This window comes from Vombatus ursinus, unplaced genomic scaffold (assembly GCF_900497805.2).
Source record: "Vombatus ursinus unplaced genomic scaffold, bare-nosed wombat genome assembly UNPS02014817.1, whole genome shotgun sequence".
In the NCBI taxonomy this organism is placed as follows: Eukaryota; Metazoa; Chordata; class Mammalia; order Diprotodontia; family Vombatidae; genus Vombatus; species Vombatus ursinus.
In genome coordinates this window covers 12,656,966-12,675,086 of record NW_020954595.1, presented here as the reverse complement: position 1 = coordinate 12,675,086, position 18,121 = coordinate 12,656,966, and the positions used below count along the sequence as shown (strand labels likewise).

General features: G+C 48.0%; 1 protein-coding gene across 1 annotated transcript in view; it reads right to left on the bottom strand.

Moving 5' to 3' along the window:
* ADCYAP1R1 (ADCYAP receptor type I) overlaps window positions 1-18,121 on the bottom strand; it is a 59,016-nt gene that overhangs the window by 8,295 nt on the left and 32,600 nt on the right. Inside the window, exon 11 of the mRNA XM_027835906.1 lies at window positions 17,504-17,587. Within this exon, the coding sequence (XP_027691707.1) occupies window positions 17,504-17,587 (84 nt within the window). The remainder of the gene's footprint in view (window positions 1-17,503; window positions 17,588-18,121) is intronic.

Below are 18,121 nucleotides of genomic sequence, written 5' to 3'. Positions count from 1 at the left end.
AGTGGTAATGTTGATGATGGTGATGATAATGATGACGATGGTGATGACCATGATGATGATGACGATGATGACAACAATGAGGGTGATTATAGTAATGGCCATGGTAAATGATGATGGTGGTGGAATACATCCAGTCCAGCTCACTCCTGAGCAAGAGTCCCCTCGGAAGCAACCCTAACAAAGGGCTGTCCAGATTCTGCTTAAAGACCTCCAATGGTGGGGATCTTGCTACCTCCCAAAGATCCTACCCTCTTTGGGGACAGCATTCATGGGTGGAGAAGCTTCTCTGCATTCTCTTACCCCTGCTCCTGGCACTGCTGTCTGGGGCCAAGCAGAACAAGGTTCATCTTTCCTCCAGTGTTCTAGGACAGCCTACTTGCTGATACTCAACCACAGCTATCAGTCCCATCCCCTTACTGCTTCCCTACCTCTCCCCAGCCTGCTCGCCTTCTCCAGGAGTTCCTTTAACCAGCTTTCAGATGACATGTAACTAAGCCCTTCCTTCTCCTGGTTGCCTCCTCTGGATGCTCTATGGCTATCACTGTCCTCCCTCACCACCCAATTTGAACACCAGACTCCAGATGTCATCTTGACCAGGGCAGAGGGCAGAGGGACTCTCTCCTCCCTGTTCCTGGAAGCTTACCCTCTCCTAAAGCAGTCCAGCATCCTATTGGCTTGGTTGGTGTTCCCTCACACTCCTGACTTACACTGAGCTTTTGGTCCATGAAAACTCCCAACCCCAAGTCTTTTTCAGATAACCTCCTCTCAGACTAGACCTCCCCATCTTACACTTGCGAAGTTGATTTCTTGACCCTAAAGTATAAGACTTTATATTTATTCATATTAAGTTTCCCTTCTAAGTTCCAGCCCGACAAAATCATGGCTATTTTTGCCCTCAGTTTTGTTCATCTTTAAGTTTGACAACTATGCCACCTGCATTGTGGATCCTGTGTCATTCCATTGGAGCTCTTCCAAGGTCTTCCTCAGCAGTTGCATCCACCACCTCAGATATGAGCTACCGGGGGGGGGGGGTCTGCCTCTCCCCATCACACTAAGGGCAAAGATCATGTCTCCTCCCTCTGTCCTGCCCCCCAGGCCCATCATGGGGCTCTTTTGCTTGACTGCTCAGTTACTAACTGTTGACTTTGTGACTTCCCTGGCCTTCCCGGGAAGGGGCTGGACGAGTATATCTGAGATAGAACTATATTAGGGGGTGGGTGGAGAGTGGGGAGTGGAGAGCCCCCTGGCCTGGGTTCCTGCTTTGGAGAGCTCTCCCCCCACCTCCACTGACCCAGCCCAGAATGCAGGGGTCCTTCCACTGGCTGGGCCCAGGTGGAAGTGTCCTGAGTAGGCCGGGATTGACAAGCCCTGTCCAACGCTTCTGGCTTCCGGCCAGGGAGGAGGAAGTCTCAGAACCAGGTAAAAGCCTTTAATTGGAGGGGAAATGAGTCTCAGCCTTTCCTGAGAGCCCCTGCTGGCTGTAAGGGTGGGATCCTGCCTTCTCCTCTTACTTCTCCTGCCCTTGACTGCTTGGTCCTCCTCCCAGGGCTTCAGGATGCTCAGTGGCCCCAGGGGTATCAGCCTCAGCCTCCAGGGCAGGCCGGTTAAAATGATAGAGTTTGCCTCCTAGATTCCTTTCCCGTGCCCCCTCTGCTCCTGTCCAGCTTCCCCGTGTAATGGCTCCTAACCAATGATCTGCTCAGCTGACAAGACTTAAGGACTTCCCAACGTTAAAAATCAGGGACTTCACACACACACCCACACACCCACACCCCCCCCCACACCCACCCACACACACACACACACACACACACACACACACACAGTGTTTTCATGTGTACATCCCTGGTCAGCACAAAAAGTTGCCCAGAAACAAGAAGGTAGACAGTGACCCTCTGATCCCACCCCACCATGCATCAGAGGACTAAGAATGGGGGACTTTCTTTCTCTTAAGAGTGGCGAGCAAAGGCCTCCATTGGGCACAGAGACACTGACTGGCTGGATGCATGGGGCCCAGAATTCCTCCTCCTTTGGAGACCCTCCACTTGCCCATGGGTTTTGCCTATCACAGGGCTGAGCACATAGTAGGTCCTTAATACACGTTTGTTGATTGAGTCACCCTGGGGGCTCTCAAACGGCCCCTGTCTTTCATACCTCGGCTAGGCAGAACCTGAGCAGCCCCCAAGGAGCCTTTGAACCCCAAAGGATAAAGGGGAACGTCCCTGGGGAGGTGGGGAGGGGCCCCGGCACTTCAGTTCAAGGGAGAACAGGGAGGCCTGGGATTTGACCTTGTTCCTGGCCTGAAGTTCAGAGACACAGTACAGACCCTTGAGAGCTGGAGGGGATGCCGAGCCTGGAGTGAGGAATCATGTCTGGAGAAGCTCGAAGGAGGGGTCAGACGCAGCCGCCAAATAACTTCCCTTAAGTGTAAATCTGACCACGCTACTCCTCTGCTCGGTCACCTGAAATGGCTCCCTATTGCCTGTGGCTAAAACAAATTCCTTTGGCCTTCCAGGCCCTTTCCAACCTATTTATCCACTGCTCTACCTCCTGCACTTTAGGGTCCAGTCAGAGTGGCCATGCCTCTGTTCCTCACATTTGGCCCGCCATCGTCCATTTCTGTGACTTCCTCCTGATGTCTGCCTTGCTTGGAACCCACCCCCCAACCCATAATAGCGGTCTTCCTTCAAGGGCTACTGTCTCTGTGAAGCCTTTCCTGCTCCTGCCCCTCTCCTCTCCCAGTACTAGTGACCCATCTTAGCTAGCTGGCATTCATGCTATAGACACTTGTGGATGTACAAGCTGTCTGTCAGCTCCCTGAGGGCAGGCACTCTGTATCCCCAGTACCTAGTACAGGGAGTGCTTGGCAGTGAGTTAAGTCAGATCAAAAAAACCTTACTAAGCCCTGAGCAGTTGACTAAACTTGTTCTGTGACACTGGGGACAACTGAGGCTGATGGTAGAGAGGGGACATAGAGAGACTGGAGTGCATACCAGGAAGGACTTGATGACAAGGAGGATGGAGCCCGGGCTTGGCGTTCCAAGGTCTGAGCTCAAATCTCAGCTCTTCTGGGATCTGGGATAAGTCACCTTGACCTCTGTGGGCCTCAGTTTCCTCATTATCCCAGGATCTGAGCTGTCTGACCAGCGGACTCAGACCCTTCTAAACTGTGGTGAGCTCCCTATCCCTGGGGAGCCCCCCCACCATACGGCTGCTGGTGAAGGGATTCTTGGACTAGTCAGACCCAAAGATTCTCCTCTAACATTAATGCCTCAGGAGATTACCCATGGGGAAACTGAGACCTTCCCAAGATCCTGTAGAGGATTTGGTGATAGGCTTTCTGATTCCTGAGCCATCCAGGGCTGACTTTGGGGGTTGGGTCACTTTCCCTCCTCCACCATCCCATCCCCCTCCTTGCCTTTCTTCTCGCTCCCTCCCGGGGATGGTACTCCAGCAGGTGCATAGACCCCAGAACGTGGACGTGCAATGGGTCGGGGGAGAGGGTGGCAGGCGCGTGCTCTGGGGCCCAGCGGGTGTGAAGCAGGTACTGGGTTGGCAGCTGTCTCATGCGCCTCCACCTCCCTCCTCCTGCTCCCCACTGCCACCCGCCGGCCATGGTCATGCACACTTACAGAGTAATGGTGGACAGTTCTGACATCTTGCAAGAGTGCTGCTGAGCCCGCTTTGGCCTGCAGTAACATTTCTGCACGCAGTTGCTGAGTGTGACAAGATTAGCGCTTCCGTCAGCTGGGGGAAACTGAGGCACATTCATTCAACACTTTTCATGGATATAGCATCCAAATGCCACTTGCTGGTCAAGCCCCGGATGGGAATGAGGAAGCAAAAGCCCCATGCGGGAAGAGTGGGCCACACCAAAGCACGTACATCTAACAGCACAAACATCACTGGCAGGCAGGCACACAGACTGGGGAGGTGCATTTATCACCCAACATGTTAAGAAGGCAAGGTATTTTGATGGCATCTCATGCAGGTGTTTAGGGCCCCCAGAGGGGTTTGTGGGGCACCTCCAAGGATAGCCAGAACCCTGGGCTGCAGCATCAAGCTGGAATGTCTAGTCTACCTTGGGGCATGCTCAAACACAGTGGGGTTGGGGTCGGGCAGGGAACTGGGAAATCCTCACTTGTGCAGGACACAGAGGTCTCCTTACTCCTTTCCTGTTTCCCCTCCTTAGGTGCTCACACCCCTAACATTTGAAGATGCTGAGGGAGACATCTAGAAATCATTGCCAGGAAATTTGAAATTCTTAATAAAATTCTAAGGAAGTGCCATGGGATTATGAGAAATATCAGAGGCAAAAAGACAAGGAAATCACGCTTCTGAGAATTACTCAAGCACGGTTCTGCTGGTCAACCACGCATCTTGAGGGAGAACGCGAAGAAGGGTTGCAATGGTAAAGCCCCATGCTGCCTGAGCCTGGCCGCTCTCCCCCTACTTTCTCTGCTAAAACAATGGGTGGAGGCAGACTTCTCTCTCTCCTTGGCACACTCTTGGTCCTCCTTGGTCCTGGAAATTCCTGCTCCTCTCCTCCTTCCATGGGTAAAGAGGAAAGATTTAGCTCAAGAACTGAGATTTCTTGTTCTATTATAAGACTATTCTTCAACTTGAGGTCTATTTGTTTATCTTGCATGGACAAGTTTCCGTGAACTTTCCTTGACCAATTCTTAAAATAGGTTCTGATCTTGTATCTGGATGTCTTTATATCTACATATGTGTGTGTCTCCTGTCCTTAATCACTAACAGAAGAGTCCTTGGCTCTTCAGGGAGCCGTTCTCTTGTCCACATGGGTCACTATCCTTCATCTCATCCAGGACAGCCGCCCTTGCTGACCAAGCAAACTGCTCTGAGTCAAAGACCCATGAGTTGGAAGGTGACTCAGGGCCCATCTAGCCAAAACCACACCTGAATAAGACTCACTTCTCCAACATCTCCAACAAGGGCTTGTCCAGCCTTTGACCGAAGAAACCAATCATCCCCCAAAGCTCCCAGTTTTGCTTTTAGATAGGTCTAATTGTTGGGGAGTTCTTCTTTAAATCAAGACCAAATTTTCACCTTTGCAGCCTCCACCTGTTGCTTCTAGTTTGGCTTTCTGGAACCAAGCAGAACCAGCCTGACCCCTCTTGCATGTGGCAGCCTTTTGGATACCTTAATATAGCTGTCATCTCACTCCTAAACCCTCTCCAGGACGCACATTCCCATTCCTTCAACCAATCTTCACACGGCATTCCAAAGTTATCTCACCCACCTAATCTTCCTCTTCTAGACATTTCCTAGATCATTTATGTCCTTCCTAAAATGCAATGTGCAGAACTGAGCCCAAGACTTCAGTGGCTTGAAAACTGGAACCACGACCTCTATGGTTTTGGACATACTGTCTCTCCTAACGTAGCCTGGGAGAGCATTAACTCTCTTGGCTACCGTGGCATACTGTTGGCTCAAATTCAGCTGGTCAGCCACTAAACCCCGCTCCCCCTTATCTTATGCACAGGCACTGTTGTCTAGCCACACCTCCTCCATTCATCTTGGACTTGTGAGGTTCATTTTTTAAATATGAATTTAAGACTTCATATTTATCATGGTTAAATTTATGTTAGTTGATTCTATCCAAGTCTGGTGGCAGCTTTTTTGATCTCAACTCTATCATCTATTGTGTCAACCATTCCTTTGAGCTTCATGGCACCTTCAGATGTGATAACTATGGCTTCATCCAACCCATTATTGTTGGACGTTGAACAATGGCCAAAGACATATACCAGGGGTATGGTATATTCAACGGTGCCTACAAAGTTGTCATTGAACCATTAATGACTCTACCTTTGGATTCGTTATTTAACCAGCTCCAAATCCACCTAACTGTCCTATCATCTAGCCCACATCTCTCCATTCTGTCCACAAGTGTAGTGTGAGAAACTTTGTCCAGTGCTTCGTTGAAATCTAGTATATCATATCTACAGCATTTCTCTGATCTGTTAGACCAGATTGAAAAGAGAATGGGTTCAGCATGGCACGATCTGTTCTTGGTGAAGCCATGGTGGCTTTTCGTGATCACAGCTCCCCTTTCTAAATGTCCACAAACCATCCTTTTAGCAACATCTTCTAGAATTTTGCCAGGATGAGAAGTCGAGCTTCATATCCTTTAGTTTACAGATTGTTTTCTCCTTTCTTCTCTGGGATACATCAAAGATCACTGACAGACCCAGCAATCATATCAACCAGATCTTCCAGGCCCCAAGGACTTAGTTGGTCTGGAGCTGGTGACTTGTCCTTATCAAGAGCAGCTGAGTGTCCTCTTACCGTCTCACTTATATCCTGTTGACTCCAAGTTAGATGTTCTTGTTAGATCAGAGCCAGTCTCTCCTTGGCACAGAAATGCTTCCATACTTCAAAGGGTCCATGATTTCATCCGTGTAGCCTCTTTCTCCATGGTGTAATTACAACACGTCCAGCTTTCTTGACCCATCCTGCTGTCATGGCCCCACCCCACACACTAGGGCTCCTGTTCTAGTCCTATTACAAGTGCACCATGGAGGCCATCCATCTGGCGTCTCTCAGTCTCACCACACAACTGGCCCATACGCCTTTGGGATGAATGACAAACAAAACCAGAATGGAGTCATTAAGCCTTCCCAGTATTAGCAGCCGTCAGCATCCCATAGCCCCCAGACAGCAGTCCTGTCCCTTCTGGGCCCCTTCTCTTATCCACAACATAGCTACAAAGAGCATTTCAGTCCTCCTCCCCATCACCACCAACCTCAGCTCATTCTGGGCTCTCCTGCTCCCCACACAATTCCTAAAAGATTCTTTACTTGTTACCTGACTTTGTTTCTATCTTTTACACATTGCTAATGAACTCTCTGTGCAGACACTTTCCTCCTCATGTTTGATCTTCAGAATTTCATGCTGGAGTTAAATTCACACCTCTTGGGCTGACTTCCCCCACAAAGCTGTGGTCATAAGATTCTTCCTGTCCCCTGTCCTGGGGCCTTCTCAGTCCAGAAGTTCACTCCAACCCTGTGACACCTTCTTCTGAGAGACTGATTTGTCCCCAAACCTTCATTATAAGGAAAGTGCATGGGCCAGTCATGCCTTCATTTCTCTTTGAGCTCTGCTCTGTATTCTCTGGATTTTTTCTGCCATAGTTGGCATAGATACCCTCTCCCTGTTGTCCTTTCAGCGCCTCTTTATGTGCTGTCTTCACCTGTTAGAATGTAGGCTTCATGAAGGCAGGGACTGTCTTTTTCCACTGCTCGTCTTTATAATCCTAGCACTTGGCACAGCGCCAGGTACACAATAAAGGCTTAATAAATGCTTGTTGACTTGACCTGTTGACTCTTTTCAATGAATCCCTTGAAATTCACTTTCCCCAAATCTGGGACATGTACTCTCTTTCTGTTCAAGAATTCTGAGTGGGAGTGCTTATTGTCTCAAATGCTCTTCTCAATCCCAAAAGTGACCAGGTCATCCTTGGTGGTCAGAAGGAGGTCCAGAGTAGCAATTCCACTGGCTGCTCCTCTGCCTTCTGAAGATGGAAATGATCATTAACCCACAAATGCATCAGCCGTTTGTCTCCAACCAACACTCAATGTTCAGGGCAGCAAGGTGGCACAGTGCACAGAGCCCTGGGCTTGGAGTCAGGAAGACTCATCTTCCTGAGTTCAAATCTGGCCTCAGACACTTACTAGCTGTGTGACCCTGGGCAAGTCACTTCACTGTGTTTGCCTCAGTTCCTCACCTGTCAAATGAGCTGAAGGAAATAGCAAACCACTCCAGTGTCTCTGCCAAGAAAACCCAAATGGGGTCACAGAGAGTCAAATGTGACTGAAATGACTAAATGACAACAACAACGTCTAGATGTTTGCAAACGCTCATCAGCACAGCGTCCTTTATCCATTGCCTGGTCGGTAATCTTTTTCCTGTTTTTTCTGTCCAGTGTCTCTGGTGAACACCAACGACCACATTGCTTTTATCTGTTCTTCTATTTGTTCTCACCTCCATGTTCTCCACCGTGACCTTCCTCCTCCCCACACTGGGTCTCTGGAATTCCTCACATGAGTATATATGTTCTATTCTAAAATGGCCTCCCCCCCCCACCTCCTTCCTTGGTTCTTTTCCTGGGGAATAGGCTACTCTTCCAGAATCAGAGTCTAATCCTGAGCTCTATGCCGTAACGTCTCTGAGATGTCAATGAGGTCCAATGGGTCTCCTAGGGTTAACAACTGTAGCGCCCTCTGCTTCTTATACACACTTGGCACATTTGTGTGTGGTTATCTGAGGACCTGCCTTATCCTTGGACAGGGCACACTACACTAGGAAGGGTTCAGAAACCTGGATCCCAGAAGCCCAGTGACCCTTTTTGTTCTGGGTCTGCCCTCTGAATGTCCCCTCCTACAGTGCCTCTTCCAGCGCTGCTCTCAATGAGTGGTGGTCTGAGTCCCAAAGTTCTGTCTTCCTCCTCCTCCTTTCCTCCTCTTCTCCTCTTCTCTTCCTTCTCTCGTCCTCCCTAACATTCTATCAATAGTGTGTTCTCAGAAAGCTGCTACACTGGTAAGGGATCTGATCAATTAATTCACATTAAGATGTGAATGATTGACATGATCCTGTACCTTGATTCACATGCAGCATAACACATTAGAAGTCAGGAGACCTGGGTTCTTGTCTCAACTCTGCTAACCTTAGGACACATCTCAACCTCTGTGAACCTTAGTTTTCCCCTTTGTACAAGTGACTTTTGTGCCGAACTGAGTATAACCCAGAAGACACTAGAAGGTGTATAGAAGGGAGAGAGGAATGTGAAGCAGGTGTGGAGGCTGAGGTTTGTCTGCTGACAATCAGAGAGGATGGGCTCATCATCCCAGCCCCAACATAGCTCTGATATTTTGTATTTTTGGGCAGCATTGATGAAATGAACTTTAGGGGAAGAAAAAACTCACAATGAGGATTTAACAAAAGTTAAAAATTATTTTGCTAGTTGGGATCAAGGGAAAAAGCATAGACTTACTCTCAGCTTTGGGAATTCTTCTGAATTTTCTTGGCTACCTGGATGGAGGTGATGGCTTCTGGCCCTTGGGAGTGCATGAAAAGAGCTGTAACTCTCCCTTCCAGGAACAGCTTGTCTAACCTCTGCACCCCAGTGTTGGTGACAGAGAACTAGTGGCCACACTGGAGAACCTTTCCTGCCCTCTCTCAAAATGACCTTGCATTCATCTTCTGTACATCTTTGTGTCTTACACATTCTCTCTCTCAGTAGAGTGTGAGCTCCTTGAGAATAGAGATTGTTTTGTTTTTGTGTTCATACCCCTGGTGTTTATCCCTGTGCTGAGCATGCAGTAAGCACTTAATAAATGCTGGCTGATTGGTTGATTGACACTAATTGGTCCTTAGCGGATGGTAACCAAGAGCAGCTTGGTAACCAGGAGAGTGGTGAAGATACGTAGCCAAGAGTGTTATGATGACATTACTGGACATCAAGGGCTTGGGAAGGTTGGAGGAGTTAGGAGTCCTTGGACACGTGCTCTCTGGCCAAATGTGTTTTAATGTGCCCTTCACACGTGGACCCTGGCAACATGGACTCTGGGTATGTGTCCCTTCCCTTCAGGTGTTCTCTGTGTGTTCACCCCCATTGGTCATAGAGCATCCCATGGTGGCGTGTACCCCATGTGGGACTGGGGGTAGAGGGAATCTTTTTGTTCCCTTATTCACTATGCTGTTTGATTAAATGGTTTTGTTTTTGCTTCAAAGCAATGCAGCTTCTGGTTAATTAGTAAAAGTAAATACACTGATAAGAGCTCATAAACTATACTTTTGAATGGATGTCAAGAAGGTCTGTGTGGGGTGTGTGTGTGTGCGTGCACGGTCAGGTGCTACGTGTAAGATGGAGATCATGATGCTGAACTGCCTAAGTCACAAGCCTGGCTGCTCATCAGGTGGCACAATGGGCATGAAACTGTTCTTCCAATGTTGAGCATTAGGATCTCAGGCGTGTTGGAAGCATCGCATGAGATCATCTTTGTAAAATGCTTTGCAAGCTGTAAAGTGTTAGGGAATGATGAGGATGAGGATGATCCCAACTTTAGGTCCAGAGTGAGGGGCACCAACTCCTCAGCCCCTGCTGCCTCCTTTTCTTTGCACTGCGTCCTTGCCTCCTCTTTGCCAAATGGACCAGCGCCTTCTCCTATCCTGCCCCCTTGCGGACCTCAACTTTCCTCCCTGTTACTTGCAGAACCTCTCTTTGCCAGAGTGCCCTGTGTGTACTGGAGACGATGCCAGCCTGCTGCAGTCTCAACCTCCAAATCTGCATTCACAAAGCCTCTTTCCTCAATTCCTACTGACTGGGCTTCCTCTGTCAGGTACCAGCCTCCTCAGGAAGTGACAGCCAGGTCAGAGGGGTTTGGCAAGTTCTTTCTGAGGGCAGAAAAGCTTTGGGTTTTCTTGATAATATCATTATACTCTAGAAGTCTATCCTCTGAGGCCAATGAGGCACATGCCAACGGGGAAATCTCTGTGTGTGTGTGTGTGTGTGTGTGTGTGTGTGTGTGTGTGTGTGTGTACAAAGGTAAGAACCTTCATGGAAACCTGATGGGGGAACGGTGAGAAACCTTGGGGAGAAGTTGGAGAGAATGCTAGTGGGAATCTGGAAGACCGGACACTAGCAGGGACTTCGGAAAGAAAAACCAGAAAGAGACCTGGCAGATGTAGGAGGTGGAACCTGCAGGGAATATCGCCCTTCCCCAAATGGCCCTTGTGCTTTGGTCCTCTTTATTATATATAAGGTGTCTCTACTGCAGAATTGGTGCAAATGGGCAACTATTGTTAATGATTATAGACAATGGACCAGGAGATAAGTGACATGAGGGAGGGCACCCACAGGGAGTCGAGGGTGGGGCTGGGAGGGTGGGACACAGGGAGGCAGAAAAGACAGAGATGGTTGATAAAAAGGAAGTGAAGAAAGGGCAGCATGTCATTAGGAGAAATTCTTGACCTCAATCTGAGAAAGTGCTACAGAAAGCGGCTTGGAGGAATTGAGGAGACCCTATGGATGCTTATGAAGAGAGATGGGGAAGAGACTCTTAAAATAGAGGTCAAGAGGAATAAAGAAGCCCCAGTGTGCTAATGAGGAGGGTTGCTGCCTAGAGCACAGGCTCGGGCTAAACTAAAGGAAAATTAGCTCATGGCACAGTTTAATGAAAGAATCCTGAACAGGGAGTCATGAGCCCTGTGGACTAGCCCTAACTCTGCCACCATTTCTGTATGACTTTAGGAAGTTTATTAAACCTCTCTGAGTCTGGTTATCCATCTGAAAAGGCACTTGCCTTCTTGGGCCAGGCTGGGTAGGTTCAGGCAAGGATGTCCCCACCAATGACAGGTTTGTACAGTTGGGCAACAATGAAGAGAACCTTGCATTAGGGTCCCTCAATGCTTTGTTCCCATTTCCTTAAAGAGATGCCAGAAAACAATAAGAGAGGATCAGAGAGGGAAGAGTCCTCCAAAGATCTGTGCTGCACTGGGTCCCTGTGGACTAGATGACCATGACCCATCCAGTCATGGACCCTCCACTTCCTGGCTTCCTGGTCAACAGTGCTTAAGGCTCTGTGTGGTGCAGAAATCCACCACCTGGTGGCTTAGTTAACAATGAACCCCTGTAGACTCAGCCAGGCTGGTTGTCCCACAGAAGACTGCTATGAGGCACAGCTTTGTAGGACCTGCCAAAGCTTGTATGCTACTGGCATGATTTCTGATGACCCCAGGTCATCTCCATGCCAGGTTAGGGCATTGAGCTATGCCAAGATTCAAGCCAGATAACAGGGGGGAAACTACTTTGGGCAAGTTTGCTGTTTTCTGTGTCCATGAGTGGGGTTGTTATTCTAGAGGGCTACTACCATGTTCTGTTCACACAATATACCTCGCCTTGAACTTATGAGCATGCAGCCATGGACCAAGGCATGATGGGGATGAAAATGAAGATGGTGATTCTACTTTTGGTTTCTTTGGAAGACGGCTGTGAGAGAAGGAACAAGAGACAAGAGAAAAATTTGAGCTGAATAAGAAAGAGAAGGAGATTGCACTAGTATTGGAGTGGTTTGGGCTGGTGGAGAAGAAAAGAGATGGAAGAAATTAAAAAAAGTCAAGAACAATCTCCAAGTTGTTCAAGTAGGATCCAAAATTCTACTTAACTTCTGTGAGGAAAGGTTGAAGGAGGAGCAGGACTCAGAACATTCAAGGAGGACTGATGTGTAAAGGCTCAGAGAGAAGGACAAGGAGAAGAGAGTTGCCCAGAGGAGGAAGAAAAGAAAAGAACCGGCAAATCCTTAGATTGGAGGCACTTCCTCAAGATGAGGGAATTCTCTGAGAAGGAAGCAGCTGTTTGTCTTCCAAAAGTGATCTAGTAGGACCACAGAGGCTTCCAGGGGAGAAATTAGCTGTGAGCGTCAGAGGAAAAGGGCAAGAATGGTTGGTGATTCTCTGCTGAAGGGAACTGAGGTGACCATGGAGAGGTCGGTCATCTTGCCAGAGCATAACATGTCCAAGGTATCACAGAGAGCCTCCCAAGACAAGCCACCTTTGATAATCCACGTGGGCACAAATGATACTGTCAGGGAAATCTAAAAGTATTGCCAAAACTAAGGAAGTCTTGGGCAAGAAAATGAAGACCAGAGTGGTTTAGGTTGTGTTCCCCTCACTGCTGCCCCGCAAAGGTAAGAAATGTAGGGGAGAAATAATGATTTGGGGAGTGAATAGCTTGCTAAGAAGGTAGTGTCTTGGACTCCTGAACTATGGATGAAAATGTAGGAATGACATAGTCTGGGCCAGAGATGAAGCATGCTTAAGAAAGACAGGTAATAATGAATTTGCTTCCTGTCTTGAAAATCTAAACAAAAGAGCTTTTCAGTAAAGAAGGATGGAAGAGGGGGAAAAAAACTGCTTTATAATCCACCAAGCTGGATAACATAGAGAGTGAGAGCAACAAAGAAAGAGATTGAGATATCCATGAGCTCATGAGATAAAATCCTGAAAAACAGAGCATTGTAACACCTCTGGATTCAAAGGTCTACAAGCAAACACCAAATGTTTATGCAACAAGCGACAGGAATTAAAGGTCCTAGTTAGCACAAAAGAGGCAAACGAGACCTCACGTGTATCCTTGAGACTGGGTAGGATGGCAGCCATGACTGGAATATGGCTCTATTCCAAAGAGACAGGACAGGTCAAAGTAAAGGTGGGGTATAACTGTACGTTAAGAAGGAATTCTTATAGCTTCTTTCTTATACCCAAGGAGATGCAAGAACCCAGGATGAAAACATGATGGAAAGCTTTTGGATGAACGCCAAGAGAGAGGGAAACTGAAGTGATTTTGTGAGCTACAGACCACTGGGGCAGAAAGAGGGAACGGATGAGGACTATGAGAAACAAGAGACAAGAAGCCTGAGTTAGAGGTGGGATAGAAGAGTGATGGGGAAAAATTATTCAGACATCTGCCGGAATACATTCTCTCTGTGAGAAGCGGAAGAGCTATTAACTTCTCGATTTGCCTTAATGATAATTTAATTCTTCAAAGGGTGCAACAAGTAACAAGGGGGAAACTATATATGGAGTCGATCCTCAGGATCAGGGAAGTCTGGGTTGCTATGATGGAAATGTTGGGAAGCCTAGGGAGAAGTGACCACTCCCTCCTAGAATCTAGGATAGAGAAGGAAAGGAAATCTGGGCATAGTTAGACACACACCCCAGCTTTAGGGAAAATAGACTTCAAGGGGTTCAGAGGAAGGATAGGCAGGGTGTCATGGAATAAGGTTCTGAGGAAGAAGTCAGCCCAGGAGGGATGGGAGATGCTTAAGAAGGGAAACAATCCCAGTGAGGAGAAAGAATGGGAGTTCTCTGAAGAGACTGTCATGGAAGCACTGGAAACCCACCAACCCAGAGATATAAAAGCTATGTAAAGAATATGGAAGGAAGGATAGGTAACAAAGGATAAATATAAAAGCATGGCATGGTCCTACACAAACAGTGTCAGGACGCCTAAATAAAGCTCAAGATGAGCTGAGGCTGGAGAGAGAGCTGAGGGTGGCAAAAAGGTTGGGTTTTTTATACTGGATTGGGAGAAAAAGGAGCAGCAGAGGAGAGGCAGAATCTCTGTTTGGGGTGGATGGAATGAGGAGAACTGACAAGAGGGAGAAGCTGGAGTGGCTCAGTCCTTTCCTTGCTTTTTTCTCTGCCAAGGAGCATGACCTCCTAGAAAGGACGGAATAGAGATGGCAGAGCTAAGCCCAAGATAAGTAAGGAGATGCTCTGGATGGATTTGAGCCACTTGCCCAAAGGGACTCTAGCCTCAGCTCCTCAAAGACCTGTTCACTGGCATTTCTGAACCATTATCAGTGGCACCAACCAATCAAAAAGCATTTAGCAAGCAGTTATTAGAGCTATGTGATTGGAGAAGTGCCAGTCTACCAACCTTGCCATTCTTTGTCTCCTCCATGCTTAGCACAATGCCTGGCACCCAATCAGAGCTTCAGAAATCAAACAGAGAGCATCCTGAAGGCATTTCGTGCACCTTAAAGCTCTATATAAATGTAGCTATTAACAAATATTTGTCGACTGACTGACCAAGAAAAGGTAGGGGGAGGTAGGGGAGGAGAACAGAATCCACAGTTATTGACTTCAATTGCTGGAGAAATTCTAGAATGGGTCACCAAAGAGACAGTCAGTGAGCATCTAGAAAAGGGAGCCACACAAAGAATGCGAAGAGCCATGTGATCTCATCCAGAAGTGGCCACCATGTCAGAGAAACCAGGGAAGACTTGTTTGAACTGATACAGACAGAAGTGAGCAGAACCAGAAGTTTGGTCAACAGCATGACCGACCGTAATTCCAGAAGACTCATTGCTCTCCCAGTGACAGAGGGCAGTGGGCTCAAAATGAAGAATTTTGAGGGTGTGGCCAACGCGGGAATTCGCTTTGCTTGTCTCCGCATATTTGTCATAAAGGGTTTTGTTTTTCTTTCTTTTTCAAGGTGGGGGTGGGTGGGAAGGAGATAAGGTGGGTTTTCATTAATTGAAAAAAATAAAATTAGTTTTAAGAAAGAATTTTTTAAAAAGGAACAGGTCGTTCCAGACTAACCTTGTTTCCTTTTTTGGAAGGAGTTATTGGACTCTTAGATCAGGGGAAATTAGTTATTCTTTATCAAACCTTTGAGGAAAATGTCTCAAGCTATTCTTGTGGAAAAGAAGTGAATGAGAAGATAATATAATTAGATGGACTTGGTACTAGTTGACTGATAGGGCTTAAAGAGGAGTCATTAGTGGATGATTATGGACTTGGCTGGTCTCTAGGGAGGTGCCCCAGGGATCTATTTGGCCCTGTGCTGTTTAACTTTTTAATCACTGACTGAGATATAGGCATCCGATAGTACATGCTTCCACTCTGCCAATGACAAAGCTAACACACTACATGATAGAATCAGGCTATTCAGCCCAAATCTAGTAAGATAAAATTCAATAAGGATAAATGCATTTAAAAATCAACTTCACAAACACAGGAATGGGGGGAGGCATGTTTGAAATAGAATGTCTCTGAAAATGACATGAAAATGAATGTACTTGGGTCTGGATACCGTCATTTAAAGAATGAGGCTCACAGCTACAGATTAGCCTGAGGTGGGCACCCTGGATGGCAAGGGGCCTGGATTTCAGGTTATATGAGGATCAGTTAGAAGAAGTGGGCGTGCTTAGTATGGAGAAGAAAAGACTGGGGGTGGGGGATATGAGAGCTGTTTTCAAGTGTCTGAAGAGAAATTGTCTGCAGAAGGGATGAGCCACATCTGTTTGACCGCAGAAGGCTGAACCAGGAACAAGGCGAGGGGCGGAATAGAAAGGCAGATTTAGTCCAGGTCCACACAGATTTTCTTGACCCCAAGCCCAGGGGTCCATCTGCTGATCATTCTGTTAAGCAGCTGAGCATCATGTCTTTATATCGTTCTACTAGTCAGAGTGCTCAGTGGTTAGAGCATAGTGTTAACAAGGCCAAGGTCATGAGCTCCACGCCTATCTGAGGCCACCAATACCTGGCTGCCCTCTGTGAGCTCCATTCATCAGATCCACACAGGCTACATCCTCTAGTTTAGAATGAGACAGTGCTGAGGACTGTCACTGACCTGTGAAAGATAATGATGGCAAATGGGAGGGGTGCCACAGGGCCCGGGGAGGAGTGATATTGGCCTGATTTTCAAGAAAGGCTAGAGAAGAGAGTCTCCAAACTAATGGTCAGTGGGCTGGATTCTTGGCAAAATCCTGGACTATGTTACGAATGGAACAGTTGAGGAGCAGCTTGAAAAGGAAGCTGGGGTCCCAAGGAACAGGTCAGGGTATCCTTGAGGGCCAGATGGAGAAATGGGGCCCCCAGTGGCTACAGTGCAGGCAGGTGGGCGAGGAGAGGGCCAAAGAACCAGACTCCCAGAGTGGTCACTAATGAGGTCTCAGAGAGATGCCTCTTGTAGCGCGACCCGGAGATCTTTCCTCAAACCTAGGATTTCCATTAGGAATCTGGATGAAGACATAGATGGTGTGCTTATCTATGTTTCAAGCACAAAACTGGGGGGCAGAGAGGGCTCAGGGATAGGCCAGAATGATGGGTTAAATCGAACAAGATAATGTGCAAGAGAGATCAATATAAAGTACTGTGTTTAGGTTCAAAAAATCAACTTCTCAAGCCCAAAATGAGTCAGAATGGCCAGATTAAGAGTCCCTATGAAAAAGACCTGAGGATCAGTGGATTTCAAGTTCAGTATGAGTGAACAGCATGAACACCTACCAAGAAAACGCATCATTTGGGGCCAGCTAGGATTGAGAATGAGAAAGCTATGATAGCCTCCTGCACTCTGCCCAGGTCAGACCACACATGGCCTCTGTGCTCAGTTCTGGGCGCTACACCCTTAGGAAGGACATTGGGAATCTGGAGGTGATGCAGAGAAGGGCAGTTAGACCGATGAAGGTCTCGAAGCCATCCTGCAGGAGATGGTTTGAAAGAACTGGGGGTGGTTAGTCTGGGAAAGAGAAAGCTGAGTGGCACATGACGGCTGTCTCCAAGTGTCTGCGGAAGAAGAGAACGTGTGGAAGTCTATGTGATGAAGAAGAATTAGCCTCGTTCTCCTTGGCCTCAGAAAGCAGAAGCTGCAATGAGGAGGATTTCAGCTGAGGAGGGATTTCCTAACAGACGAGTGGAGCAGGCTGCCTTAAGGGGCGCCCCCCCCCCAGGGTCTTCAAGTAGAGGCCCCGTGAGCCCTCGTTGGGAGAGTGACGGCTGAAAGCTCTGGTCAGACACGGGAACAGACAGTTTCTGAAGTCCTTGCCAGCTCTGAGTGTGTGGACTCTAAATGGCTCAGGGTAGACCCACCCCACTGGTGGAGACACAACTCCTACTGATGGTGGGTCAGAAGCGCCATCTTCACGTAGGAAGGACAGGCCGTCACCAATCTGAGCAGCTGAAACCAACCTACATCAAAGGGAGTGAATGCTGCTCTGAGGGCAGAGGCAGGGGGTCCTCTTGGGATTTCTCAAGGAAGCCAGGATTTAAATTGGTTCTGGAAACAAATGAAAAAACCAGAGAGCTATTGTGGGCAGGCCTGAAGGGAGAGGTTCCCCCATCATCACGTCAGCGCTTTGGGCTTGGCTTAGCTGAGTGCAGTCCCCAGGGTCCCCTCCCTGCTCGGACCAAGGTCACCAATCGGGGTTACGAGTCACGTCTCCCCAGTCTGGCCGGGACGGGTCCCACTCAGGAAATTCTTGTGCCTTGTCTCCTTCACCAGCTTACCTTCCACCTTCTGGGCAAGCCCGGCCCTCTCCCCCAATTCTACTCTCAGCCGGAAAACTACTCAATTTATATGAGAACTTCCTAACAACTGGGAGCTGTCCAACACCGGAACAGGCTGCCCCGCCCCGCCCCCCAAGGTAGTGAGCTCTTCATAACTGGAGTATTCAAGCAGACCACGATCGTAGAGAAGTTTCCAATACCGTGTGAACGGATCTTCCCACTCTTTCAGGTCTTTTTAAAATCTAGGCTCTCATTTGGCTCAGGGGTGGGAGGAGCAGGTGGGCAGAGAGCTGGGGTTCAAAGG